Source organism: Octopus bimaculoides, chromosome 2, assembly GCF_001194135.2.
Source record: "Octopus bimaculoides isolate UCB-OBI-ISO-001 chromosome 2, ASM119413v2, whole genome shotgun sequence".
Taxonomy (NCBI): Eukaryota; Metazoa; Mollusca; class Cephalopoda; order Octopoda; family Octopodidae; genus Octopus; species Octopus bimaculoides.
In genome coordinates this window covers 75,473,983-75,488,019 of record NC_068982.1, presented here as the reverse complement: position 1 = coordinate 75,488,019, position 14,037 = coordinate 75,473,983, and the positions used below count along the sequence as shown (strand labels likewise).

The window sequence follows — 14,037 nt, the reverse complement described above, 5'->3', positions numbered from 1 at the left end:
AATATTGGCTCTCTTTTGTAGTTCCCCTCTCTCTCGATCTCTCTGGCGCTCTTTATCTCCCCTTCCTCTAACTCTGCCTCTAGCTTATCCCTTTCCCTCTTCTTCACTCCCTTTCTCTTTTAAATTTCTCTGTCTGTCGTTTCTTTCTCTCACTCCAGCCCCCTCTCTCTCTCGCTCTCTATCTATCTATCCCTCTCTGTTCTTTTCTCTCTTCCAGCTCGTTTTGTTTCCGCTACCTGTTTTCTTATTCTTTCTCTCTCACTCAGTCTCTGTTTCTCGCTGTCTGTATCTCTCTATCTCTCTTCCTATCCCTTTTCCCTCTCTTATACTCAGTCACTCTTGGCTTTTCTCTATTCCCTCTGCCTCTCCTCTCATCAAAAGCTTCCTCTTTCTCATATTCATCAGTCTCACCCACAATATACATACATACTAATATAACATAGCTATACATATATACATCCATAAATATATATACATACATACGTACATTTATATTGATAATACATACACAAATACATATTTATATATACACATACTCTCATATATATTTATATATGTATATGTATATATCTGCAGTAAAGAAGAAGAAAGCCTGTCGCTGCTTTCTCCTTCCCGTCAGTTCCCATTCATCCATTCTTCTATCCATTCATCGTTCCATCCGATAAAAAGCGGCACACACTCAATTATTTCATTTAATTTTATTTCTTCTCCGCCACGCTCAAAGAAAGGAACATGGCCACGGATGCTCTGAGTGCCAACCCTTCTGAAAGTATTGATGCCTTGACAAGGGAGGCTGATGTACTCAAAGCTAAATTGGAAGATGAAAAAGCCAAACTGAATGATATCGACAGTGAGTAGCAGTTCTCTTTTATTGTTTTTCTGGTTTTACCATTCTCTCTCTCTCTATCTACCTATCTCTCTCTCCTCCGACGTCCATAAATGCTTGTCTGTCTTATCGTTTCTCTAGAATTCGATTTTCGTGCACCTGTCTGGTGTTTATGTGTGTATATATCTACATACTTATACGCGTATATGTAAATATATATAGATATGTGTCTGTAATTATGCGTATGTATTATATATGTCTGTTTATATGTGTGTATATATATAAATCTTTTTGTTTGTGTGCATACTGTTTGTAATAATATGCAATGATGTGTGTATGTGTATTGAAATTATTGGTGAACAAAACGTGTCTGTTTAGTGTGCATGTATATATAAATGTCTATAGATCTGTGTGCGTGTAAAGAGTGCACTATTTATGTATATTGTTATTATTTTTTTACATCTGCAATTGACTAAATATATATTTCTGTATATATATTATACAAATGAAACTTGGTCTTTATAAATGTATATATAATCGTAGATAGCTTATATACATATAGGCATTATATACACAGTTTACTGGCTATATATAGGCATTTACGTATAGGAGTGGATATTGCTTGTAATATATGAGGTAACAGGCTGAAGTGTGTATATATTGTAACATCGTTTATATGTGAATAAACATTCACATTCGCTCGTTTTGTGTGTTTGTGTGACTATATGTCTGTAGAAACCAATATAGCGTATACGTATGCATGTATATATATTATATATATATATATAGGATGCATATAGGGAGACGTGTATGTATTCATAGTTGACCTCTTTCTCTATAAGTACGGATTGGTGAGTCTTGTATCAATATGCATATATGAATACACTTACATATGTATGTATATTTATACACACGCACACATACAAACATCTATATGTGTGTATATACATATTGTATTTTGTCTGGTCATTTAAATTTATGATTGATCCCTGTTTAGGAGAAATGATCATTCTAAGAATGTATATACGATTTCGCATGTACACACCCACCTAACCACATGCATATATTTATATATATAGGTATATATATGTCTTGCACAGAGAAATGTGCGTACACGCGTATATACGCAGGTGTATGTGTGTATATATATATATATATATATATATATATATAATATATGTGTGTGTGTATACATATATGTATATATATCCGGTAATATTCCTTCACACAAACATTCACACGCACGCATATACTTATGAAGCTATATGTTTTACAGGGTGTGTGTACATATGACTATTTTCATTACTTATTATTTTATTGCCTGCAATAAATTCATGTTTGCAATTTTCAACAGTTATCTGTATGTATGTATGTATGTATGTATGCATGCATATATATATGTGTGTGTGTGTGCGCACACAAGCGCGCGCGCTGTATATCCTATTGCATACAAGCAATTGTAACGGAGTTGTGTTTTTATATATATATATATATATATGTATATATATATATATATATATATACACAGCTGTTTAGGTAAATGAAATGCCGTTATATCAGAACTACTACTACTATTGTTAGTAATAATAATAATAATAATAATAATAATAATAATAATCTCGTCTGGCCGCTGCTGTCAGGTTTGGGAAGCTGTATTACTGTTGCAATTGTCCGTGTTCTTCCCGGATGTCTTAGACGGTGGTGATGGTAGTGGTGGCAGTTGCAGTGATAATGATGATAGTAGTGGTGTTTGGAAATGGCGGACAGTGGAGGAACGGCTATTTACTTCATCCATACTATAATAAAGAAAATTTCGTTTAATAATATTATATCTGCACAAATAAGAGAATCCATGTGTGTAAATGACAAACCCTGAACATTTCTCCCCATTCACATTATATACACGAGTGGTTTTCAGCTATTTGTTTTGCCCATGGACCCCTTTGATTCCCAGATTACTCTATTGGACTTCTATAGCCATTCGATGTTTGAAAAAAATTCTATTATATTCTTATAATTAAATGTCGTATAAGAAAAAAAAATGTTGAAATATTTTGTGTTTTGTAGAAGTAAAACCAATATAACGTACATGAAATTTTACCAACAAAATCTCATGTGGACCCCAAAAGGGTCGTGTGGACCCCAGTTGAAAACCTCTGATGTACACCGTGTGTGTATACTACATGCGTTCTGCATTTGCTAGTGCGTGTATGTGTGTTTGTGTATATATAGCATGTTATCCGTGTAATATGTAATGTATGTGTGTGGACACTGTACGTACTTGGATGCCACCTACCTTCCGTAGACTTTGCGTCTGGGGGTGTGTGTAGATGGCTATTTGTTAGTTATACACTATGTATATATATATGTGAGTGTATATATACACATATATGTTTGTGTGTATGTATATATACACACATGTATGTATATGTGCGTGGATATATTCTTATTAGTTCATAATACCGGATTTTTTTTCCTGTTTCGTCTTCGTGTCCTTCAGGATGTATAGAATGGCATTATTGCATAAAGCTATTTGAAACTAATACTCGTAATTATAGTAATGATGATTAGTATCGATTGATTACTAATCAATAACGATGCTGACAACCACAACATCAGTGTTATTAACATTGTTGATGTCATATTTAACGCACTGGTACGTAGTACATGCTGCTTCAGGATTATTCCATTCCATGGAATAATATGACATACACCATAAACACAGTGAAGGATACAGACGAAGGTGACTGCTGTGGATCCGTGTCTGCTACATGGTTCCAGTTCCATGAATGGAATCTTTATTTTTCCACTTCACCTGGTATTACTTGACCAACTAGAAAGAGCTGCTAAATCTTCTTCAAAACAAACCTACCATTTAAAAAAAGGAAGGACATTTTTTTAAAAATTATTATATGGTCCTGAATGCATTTGTGTTTGAGAAGATAGAATGGTCACGGTTGGAACTTCATTAACCTAAGGTCCAGCTTGGTCAATGCTGGGAAAGCTATGGATGTTACATCTGTTTTTGAAATAAACATAATTAAGAACTTGATGAGTTAATCTAATTAGAAATAATTATCCCTTTAGGATTCAGATTATTCTGTCAAATATAATTCATATTGTTTTGAATTAATCATGCATTATCTCATAGCTATGAGATTTCAACGCTGTGATAACTTACTGTTAGAATGACATTGTTGGGCAGGTGTGAGAGGTCTAATCTGGCCAGTTTGTACATAAAACATTTAGAGTATTTGAGCTGGATATGGCCGGTTTGAATGCTAAAGGGTTAAAGCATCTGATTATGTTAGGACAGAGGGTTAGGACACTGTTTCAATGAGGCAAACACTGCAATGGGCTCAGTGTTGGGACTTCTGCATTTCCATTCTTGAACAAAATATATTATTCTTCTCAACCTTCATATACTGAGCTCTTTTTTTGTGCTTTTGTCAAGCTCACACACACACACAGCCATATATACACATTCATGTTGGTTGCAAGCTTCCATCATTTGACAATGAAGACTCAGTTGTTCAATCAACTGAATTACCTGCTCCTGATTTGATAAAATAAGTGGCTGAGTATTCTACAGACATGTATTCTTAACGTAATTCTCAAGCAGAATCAGTGTGACACAGCGTGTTAGACAAGGCTGTACCTTTTAGAATCATTGATACAATCCAACCAACAGGTTTCTATAGTTCCCATCTACCCATTTTCACATGCAAGATATGAGTTGGCTCAAGGCTTTAGAAAATACCATGCAGTAAGGATTGAACTCAAGACCTTGTGGTTGCTAAGCAAACTTCTTAACTATCCAGCCACACTACACCTAACACACTCTCTTTTTCTCTCTCTCTGTCTCTCTCTTTCTCTCTCTCTCACACATACACACATGATACAACCGTTTATCCCAAATCTATGAGAAATATTTTTTCTTTGTTTTTAATTCATTCTCTGTAATACATCCAACATTTCTTAATCTTCTAGACAGATGCAGCCATGGCTGTGGTTAAGAAGCTTACTTTGTCACCATGTGGATTTGGGTTCACTCCCACTACCTGACACCTTAGGCAACTGTTTTCTACTATCGGCTCTGGCCAAGCAATGTACTGTGAGTGAATTTGGTAGATGGAAACTGCGTGGAACCCATTGTATATGTATATAAGTATGTGTGTTTGTATTTGACTTTCCATCACTTGTCAACTGGTGTTGGTTTGTTTACATCTGCAAAGGAACCAATAAAATAAATACCACACTTAAAAAAATAAGTACTAGGATCAGTTTCTTTGACTAAACCCTTCAAGGCAGTGCCCCAGCTTGGTCACAGTCCAACAAGTGAAAGATAAAAGAAGATATTCATGTCCAACATTTCTGAATTTCTTACACTACCTTGAATGTCCTTCTTTCCATGCCATCAGGTCAACAAACAACCCTTAGTGACTTCCTTAACAATAACTGTGTTTATGTCCTGCAAATTATGTGGCAGGAATACAAAGATGGGTTCCTCCTATTACCTTCCTTCCTGCATTTTGTTACATGATACCATATCATCAACCAGATACAGAAAAGTTCACCATTCCTGTCTGAACACTCAAAATATAGAGAACTGGAGCAGAGCACTGTACCATAGCTTTCATCAGCCACACCTACAAGATTTTGCTGAGAATTCTACTGAAGTTGGGTGGCTATAGAATGAATGATTCAATTCTGGAAGAGATGTCACCAGAAAAAAAAGTTGGTACTAATGGTCAGTCAGTGAAAACTATAATATTCTGGTTGCATTATCACCACCTCCCTGTTCACATCTTTTGGGGCTAGGTGGACAGAAAAACAGGCTTGCAAGTGACAAAGAGATGGAATGTTGGCAGCAAGGACTGGATGGGGAGGACTTATGGCTGCAGCATGAGACTGCAGTGTGTAGTAAGGTGTTGTGGTTGTGTCTGAGACCGCCAAACCTCCATGAGGAGGGACATATTCAATTAATATTCTTAATATTGTAAGGTGGTGAGCTGGCAAAAATGTTAGCACATCGGGCACAATGCATCACGGCATTTTGTCTTGTCTTCATGTTGAGAGATCAAATTCCACTGAAGTCGACTTTACCTTTTATCCTTCTGGGGTCGATAAAATAAAAAGCCAGTTGAGAACTGGGGTCGATGTAATCGACTTGCCCCACGCCTCCTCAAAAAGCTGACCTTGTGCCAAAATTTGAAATGAATATTCTTAATGTTATGATGTGTTCCTCTCTCTAAAGAGACTAGCATAGATCAATTTAAGGTTATTGTTAATTTGTTTCTTGTGGTGTCCAGATGTTAACTTCATCATTTCATTTTAACATTTATTTTCCCTGACATGAGTTGGACCAATCTTAAAGCACCTCACCACTTGTTGCAGTCTATCAGCTATCACATACAATGGAGGAACTACAAATATTTGTTATTGTGTCTCATATGTTTGGTGTGGATGGTTTTTTGGTTGGTTGCCCATCCTATGGCCAACAATTTCACAAATTAGGCTGGATGTATTTCATCATGTCACCCCCATTAGAAAAGTTGTCTGCAACGAGACTAAAGTGTGTCTTCTACCTGGTATTAATTTTTATTCAGAATTACCAGTTTCTCTTAGCAGAATAACTGGTTCTTCTTTACTTCTATGGTTTACTGAGTCTACATCTCATCCGTTCCTTCTTTCCTATTTGTGAATGTATAGAAAATTCAATAGAGAGTTTTCCTAGTGGTTCATCAAACTCATCTGTTAATTTTTCATACTTACAGATTAAGTAAATGTTTGGGTTACAGTATAAATAAAGTGAGCGAGGATGGTTGAGTTAATAGGGAATCACACAAAGATGAGTGAGTTGATAGAACACTGAACATGGGAATGCCTGAGTTGGAAGGGTTCTGTATGAGTTTGCACATACTTGCAGTGGTGCCAATGTTACACCTTAGACACTCAGAACTGCAGCATCAAGAAAAGTCATCTTTTGATTGCTAAATCACTATTCATCAATGAATTAAAACCAGTAACAAGTCAACAGACACACTGTTATCTATATGCCTCTTATTCATAATTATTGCAGCTTCTATTCTGAATAAGCAAGCTATGTACCACCGCCACTGCCCTACTGTCTCTTCTACTTGTCATCTTTACTGAATTTCATCCTCCAGATTCTGCAATGAAGGGGAGATGATGGTGCACCAAGTGCAATGCTACAATTGTTGCAATAATGTGTACTGAATGCAGGATATGCATCATGGGCTTGTTTTCTTCATCCGCAGACTGACTGCCTTTACATTATCCTAAACAGGACCTCCAAGAGTAATTTTGTAAGGTAAAACAAAACTGCTTTTAGAGGCACTTACCGGAAGTAGGAGGGGGGCTTTTCAAAATTCTTTCTTTTTTTTTAAGTGTGGAGCCCCTCAGATCTTCAAATATTTATGAACCCTTCTTTAACTCTCTGGGCCCCAATCCAGTCTACTTCCCCACCCACCTGATGCTGAAGAAGAGTAGGTTGTCATGTCAAGATATATTATCAGGTGTTGTCAAATTTCAATAATAACAGTGGCATATTTATGTAAGTTAGGCCTGTTAACATTTTGGGAAAGCTTTGTGCCACTCATGTTTAATTAAAATATGTATTTCTTTATTGCCCACAGGGGCTAAACATAGAGGGGACAAACAAGGACAGACAAAGGAAATCGATTATAACGACCCCAGTGCGTACCTGGTACTTATTTAATCAACCCCGAAAGGATGAAAGGCAAAATCGACCTCAACGGAATTTGAACTTAGAATGTAACAGCAGACGAAATACTGCTAAGCATTTCACCTGGCATGCTATTAATTCTGCCAGCTTGCTGCCCTTTACTTAATTAATATATTACAGTGTTTATTTGATATATTACAGTCTCTTCACACCCTCTCTCTCTTGCGCACTTTTTATCTGAGTGATTGGCGTTAGGAAGGGCATCCAGCTGTAGAAACTCTACCAAATCAGATTGGAGCCTGGTGTTGTCATCCGGTTTCACCAGTCCTCAGTCAAATCGTCCAACCCATGCTAGCATGGAAAGCGGACGTTAAACGATGATGATGATGATGATGATGATGATGTATATTTCTGTGCATGCACACACACATACATTGTGTATGTATGTGTGTGTAGCACCAAGAAGGACTGTCGCCAAAACAGACTGAATATCCAGCCAGTTGTACCAAATGCTTATGTTCAAACAGTTTTGCCCAGTCACCCCATTCTGAAATCTATTCTGCTGATTACTGAGTTAGGAAAGGAATCCATGAGGTGGTCAGTTATAACTGTTTAAAATATTTTTGAGTTGGAGTGATAGGTTTAGGTGTTGTAACAATCAAAGTGATTGCTTTTGTGTATGGGGCATGTTGTTATAGGTCTTCATAAGTTAGAGTAAATATTCATAAACTTTTAAGGGCTGCTGCCCTCTTGGCACCTGGGACATATTCCTAGCCTTCCCACACACACTCACCACCACAAACATAAACCACTTTCTGCGGCAAATTCAAAACAATATTTTCACAAATAAAACATAATGTAACTAACCCATTATATTGTTGTTTTTACATCCTTTACCCACTTTTGGCCACCCTATTATCGCCCCCACTTTTCTTCAGCACTCCCTAGATCTTTCAACGCCCCCCCCCTCGAGTGGTGGGGAGGCATACCACCCACTTTGGGAACCACTAAGTTAGAATAAATATTCACTAAGAGAGAACAGGTGATGTATTTGGTGAGGACAGGAGAACACACTACTTGAAAATGTTAGAAAGAACACTCAGGACTGATTGGGTTAAAGGGAGCTGAGATGCTCTCATGTTTAACAATGATGACCACAAGAAGGTGAGCCCCAGAAGAATTTTATTATATGTGTGTATGTGTAGAAGTGGAAACAAAGTAGATAACAAAGCAATTAGCTTTGTTGGCAGAGGTGCTACATCTTCTTTTATTTGTTTTAGTCAATGGACTGTGACCATGCTGGGCCACAGCCATGATGTGTTTAGTTAAACAAATTACTCCCAGTACTTATTTTTTAAAGTCTGGTACGCATGTTATCAGTTTCCTTTGCTAAACCACCAAGTTATTGGGATGCAAACAAACCAATACCAGTTGTCAAGCAGTGGATGATAACAAAGAGACAAAGTGATGTTCATACATGCACACACCTGTATATGAGAGGCTTCCGCACAATTTCCACCTTCTAAATTCACTCACAAGGCATTGGTTGGCCTCGGGCTATAGTAGAAGACACTTGCTCAAGGTAGTGTGCAGTGGGAATGAACCTGTAACCATATGGTCACAAAGTGTGCTTCTTAACCATGGAGCCATACCTGCACCTAAGTAGACCCAGCTTTGGATAAGGGATTTCAAACTGGGATTTGCATCACGTAAAGCAGTTGGGAAAATTTGGAACATGATTTCTAAGAAATAAATGTAGTAATAATTCAGGACCATTGTGATTTTTATTCCTAAACAAGGTATGTTTTGGTGCCTTACTTGATTTATCTCTGCTGGAAATAAATTCCATTCTTTACCCAAATAGAAATTATCATCATTGTTTTGATGTCTACTTTTCCATGCTTGATGGGTCAAACGAGTATGTTGGGACAGATTTTCTTTTATGTCTGTCCCATAAAATTTTTTTTTTTATGTCTGATGCCACTCCCACTTGTTTCCAAATGGGATACCATATCATATATGTGGAGAGAGAGAGAGAGAGAGAGTGTGTGTGTGTGTGTGTGTGAGGGATGGTGAAAGAAAGAGATTGTGTGTGAGGAACAGAAAGAGAGAGTGTGAGGTGAGGGAGTAGTCGAAATAGGCAGGAGAAAGAAGAATAAAAGCTGAAGAAATAAGTTTCTGTTTTGGTTCTTTTAATGAGAATACTACTAAGATGTCTGTACTAAACTTTGAGCAAATTGGTTGCTCTTTCTAGCAAATTGAATGACCATGTAAAGGTTCTCTTCTGAAGTAGTGCTTGTTGTTGGTGTTGCATAGCTTATCTTCCAAATCAGAACAATTCTAACTTCGCTCAATTTTATACATGCAACTCTGTGTGATTGTCTTTCATCTTGTTACATAGATTTCACCCATCCCCAGATTTGCTCCCAACCCTAACACGTCAATAAAATCCTCAGTAATCATTCAATTTCCTCATGCATTGTGCTCCATACCATCTATTTTAGACAAAACAAAGTGATTAATACTGCAAATGTTTTGTCCTCTTTTTACCATTGCTGGTTAGTACCAGATGGTCCAAATAACAGCTATTGTTGTTGTTTAGTTCCATCTCAGCTTGGAATGAGCAAACCTCTAGTGAAAAGACACTTGAGGTGTGACCATCCTATCTTTTTTTTCATACATCTTGTATCTAAGACTATATTCTACAATGTGCACTTCATTTGATAAGAATGTAGGATGTGAGGAAGATTTGGCTGCTATTTAAAGCTGTTTAAATAACCATTTAGGGCAGAGGTTCTCAGTGTGGCCAGTACCACCCCCAAGGAGGCACTAAGCATGTCGAAGGGGGTGTTAGGCTTTAGGAAGCAGTGAATAACATAATTAACATACTAAATTTTACCTAGAGTAGTAATTATAAGATAAAATGAGATATCATCAGACACAGGGAAATCATTAATTTGCAATGTACGAAGAAAATTTACAACTTTTGTCTATTAATTTTTTATCATTTCACTGTTAAAAGCTTATACTATCCAGTTTTAGAATAAAATTTATAAATTGTCATCCACGTTAAATTAGTTTAGTCATGATACCTCACTTGCCACTTAGGTGGGCACTAAGCATTACTACTTAAAAGAGGGAGCACTACCAAAAAAAAAGGTTAAGAAACACAGATATAGTGGGTCCTTTAGGTGAGATGGTGGTGTTGCCTACTCTCATCCAAGTCAGCTCTGATTGGGCAATCACATAGTCCTCATTGCTCAGCTCACAATATATACACACACACACAGTGATATATATATCAATGTATGTAGAAAGTAATAATTTATACTTGTTTATCTTAATTTTCCATTACATATCCTCTGTATACCTTAACTAGTAATACTGTTAAGTACAATGGTAGACTAACCACTATACTGGAAATTGACTGGAGTTCTAACTCATATAGCATTAGTTGTACTTTTAACTGTACACACAAAATGTGTGTGTGTGTGTGTGTGTGTGTGTGTGTGTACACGCATATACATCATGACTTGGCTGTGTAGTTAGGAAGTTCACTTTCCAACTACATGATTTTGGGTTCAGTCTCACTGTACGGAAGCTTGGGTAAGTGTCTTCTTTAGCCCCAGGCCAACCAAGACTTTATGAATGAATGTGGAAGACAGAAACTGAAAGAAGCCCTTTGTATGTGTTTGTGCATGTGTGTTTGTATGTCCTTGCATGATAGTCATAACCAAGTGTCACCGTCAGGCAAGCACTGTCATTTGTTTCCAGTCTTCCATGAAAATATATCCAACCAATAGGAGATATTACCATACTTGGGAGTAGGTAGGGTTGGAGACAGGAAGCTCATCCTTCTGTAGAAAATCTGACTCAACAAATTCCATCTGACCTTGCATGCATCATCATCATCATCATCACCACCACCACCAAACAACAGGAACTGGCAAGTCAGTGGACAGCACCTAGTTCCACTGTCTGTTTTGGTATAGTTTTTACGGCTGGATGCCCTCCCTAAAGCCAATTGCTTTACAAATTGGACTGAGTGCTTCTCACATGGCATCAGTACTAGAGAGGTCTGTTTGAGCATTGCTTTTATGTCAGGATGCCCTTCCTAATACCAACTACTCTACAGAGTGGACTGGGTGCTTTTCACATGGACCCAAACTAGTCATGGGCAACTTGTGACTTGTGAGACTTCTTGAATGGCATGCCTAACAAAAGATTGCCTTAAATTTTTTATTAGTCATGTCTCATGCGACTCACTTCTTGAAAAGGTTGCCTACCGTCTGCATTAAATGGTGATGATGATGATTGTGTGTCTGTTAGATTCATATATGGTCAGTATTAATGAAGAAGAACCTATTTGATATGAAGTTAGTAAAGTAAATAGATACTTCCTATTGTTAACCATTCATGAAATGAGAAGTGCTTATGTTTCAATTATGTAGTCTGGGACAAATAAAGAAATATGCCTTTGTCAATGATGTAACACAACAGTAATGGAAGCAGTCATGGTTGTGTATCTTACCTAAGCAAATAAGTTTTGTTTAAAAATAAAATACATTGGCATATAACTACTTGCCCTGCTTAATGTGGAAGCCATGCTTTCTTTACAATTTCATCATCATCATCATTGTTTTTTTAACATTCACTTTTCTGTGCTAGTATGGGTTGGACAGAATTTATTTCAGGCAGATTTTCAATGGTTTGATGCCCTTCCTGTTGCCAAGTCTTCCATGGAAACATGTCCAACCAAATCTCACCTATTTGCAAGTGAGGTAATATTTTTCCAAAGCCAGACATGTTTCTAACAGAAGACTGAAATAAACATAATTTCCATGACTGTACTGCTTGTTTACAACGATCACATGATTTTAAGCCAATGGTATACTCACACACATAAAGGATAAAAGGTAAAGAACTCCTTCAGTCATGAATGACCATGGGATTGCACCTAGAAAGTTACCCTCTGAGGCAAATGTCCCGGCAAGATTGTTTATGGAAGATCCGCAGTCACCCATGCATACCAGCTTCCCCTTTCCATGCCACTGATGTTATCGAAGGGGAAGGCAAAGACTGATTCAGCTTGGCACTAGTGACACCACAACCCATTTCTACAGCTGAGTAAACTGGAGCAACATGAAATAAAGTGTCTGGGTGAATAACACAACACACAGCCCAGTCTGGGAATCGGACTCACAACCTCATGACTGTGAGCCCAACACTCTAACCACTGAGCCATCCATATACATATTCAACAGGTTTCCACTCAGTTTCTGTCTACCAAACCCACTCACAAGTCTTTGGTTGACCTGAGGCCCAAGGTGCTGTATGATTGGACTGAACTCAAGATCACATTGTTGGGAAGCAAGCTTCTTAATCACTGCACCAGAAACCAATTTAACCCTTTAGCATTTAAACTGGCCATATCCAACCCAGATATTCTACTTGTTCTATGTTCAAACTGACAACACCTGGATCCAAGTTTCATTGCAGTATACACTACCATGGGCAAGAGTCATTCACCATATTCTCAGGCAGACCAATACCTTGCAAATGGAATTTGACAGGTTTTGCTGCTGTTGGTTTAAATCAAAGTGGACTTCTTTCAGGTTTAGTATTCAATACTTGGTACAAACTGAGTTTTATATTTATTTCTATAAGACTTGGCATGACAATCATTTCAATCTATAACATATTATATCAAGTGTTTAGTCTCCATCAGTATCATTACTTGTGGTTTACTCAACCAAATCAGCCCCAGCATGGTAATAACTTAATTCCTGACTATGAGTTTGAGTTATGTAATTAATTATTTCTTTAGAATTCAGTTATATGTGTGTGTGTGTGTGTCCCATTGTCTTGATATCCTACACTAATTGTAAATGAACATCACTGTCATACATGTGGTGGTGTTTGCAAATTTTCTAAAAAAACACTGCCTCAATGAATTTTATATGATCCATGCAAGCACATAATATAATGTGAACATAATATGATGATGATGATTGTGTGTGTGTGTGTGTGTGTGTGTATTTGTGTGCATGTATCTTTTATCTTGTTTCAGTCATTAGACTGTAGCTATGCTGGGGCATTGCCTTGAAGAATTCTTAATCAAATGAATCGACTCCAGTACTTTATTTTTTTTTAAAGCCTGGTACTTATTCTATCAGTTCTTTTGCTGAACCACTAAGTTATGGGGACATAAATATACAAACACCTATTGTCAATAGGTGCTAGGGGACAAACACACACAAAGACACACAGACATATAGGCTGCACCAGGCTCCAATCTGATCTGGCAGAGTTTCTACGGCTGGGTGCCCTTCCTAATGCCAACTACTCCAAGAGTGTAGTGGGTGCTTTTATGTGCCACCGGCACGAGGGCCAGTCAGGCGGTGCTGGCAACAGCCATGCTCAAATGATGTTTTTTTTACATACCACCTGCACAGGAGCCAGTCCAGCGGCACTGGCAACGACCTCGCTCGAATGTATTTTC

At 37.5% G+C, this 14,037-nt stretch overlaps 1 protein-coding gene across 1 annotated transcript in view; it reads left to right on the top strand.

The window, feature by feature from the left end:
- Positions 1 to 232: 232 nt before the first annotated feature.
- LOC106875358 (guanine nucleotide-binding protein subunit beta-5) overlaps positions 233 to 14,037 on the top strand; it is a 77,810-nt gene continuing 64,005 nt past the window's right edge. The window contains exon 1 of the mRNA XM_014923450.2: positions 233 to 850. Within this exon, the coding sequence (XP_014778936.1) occupies positions 733 to 850 (118 nt within the window). The 5' untranslated portion in view covers positions 233 to 732. The remainder of the gene's footprint in view (positions 851 to 14,037) is intronic.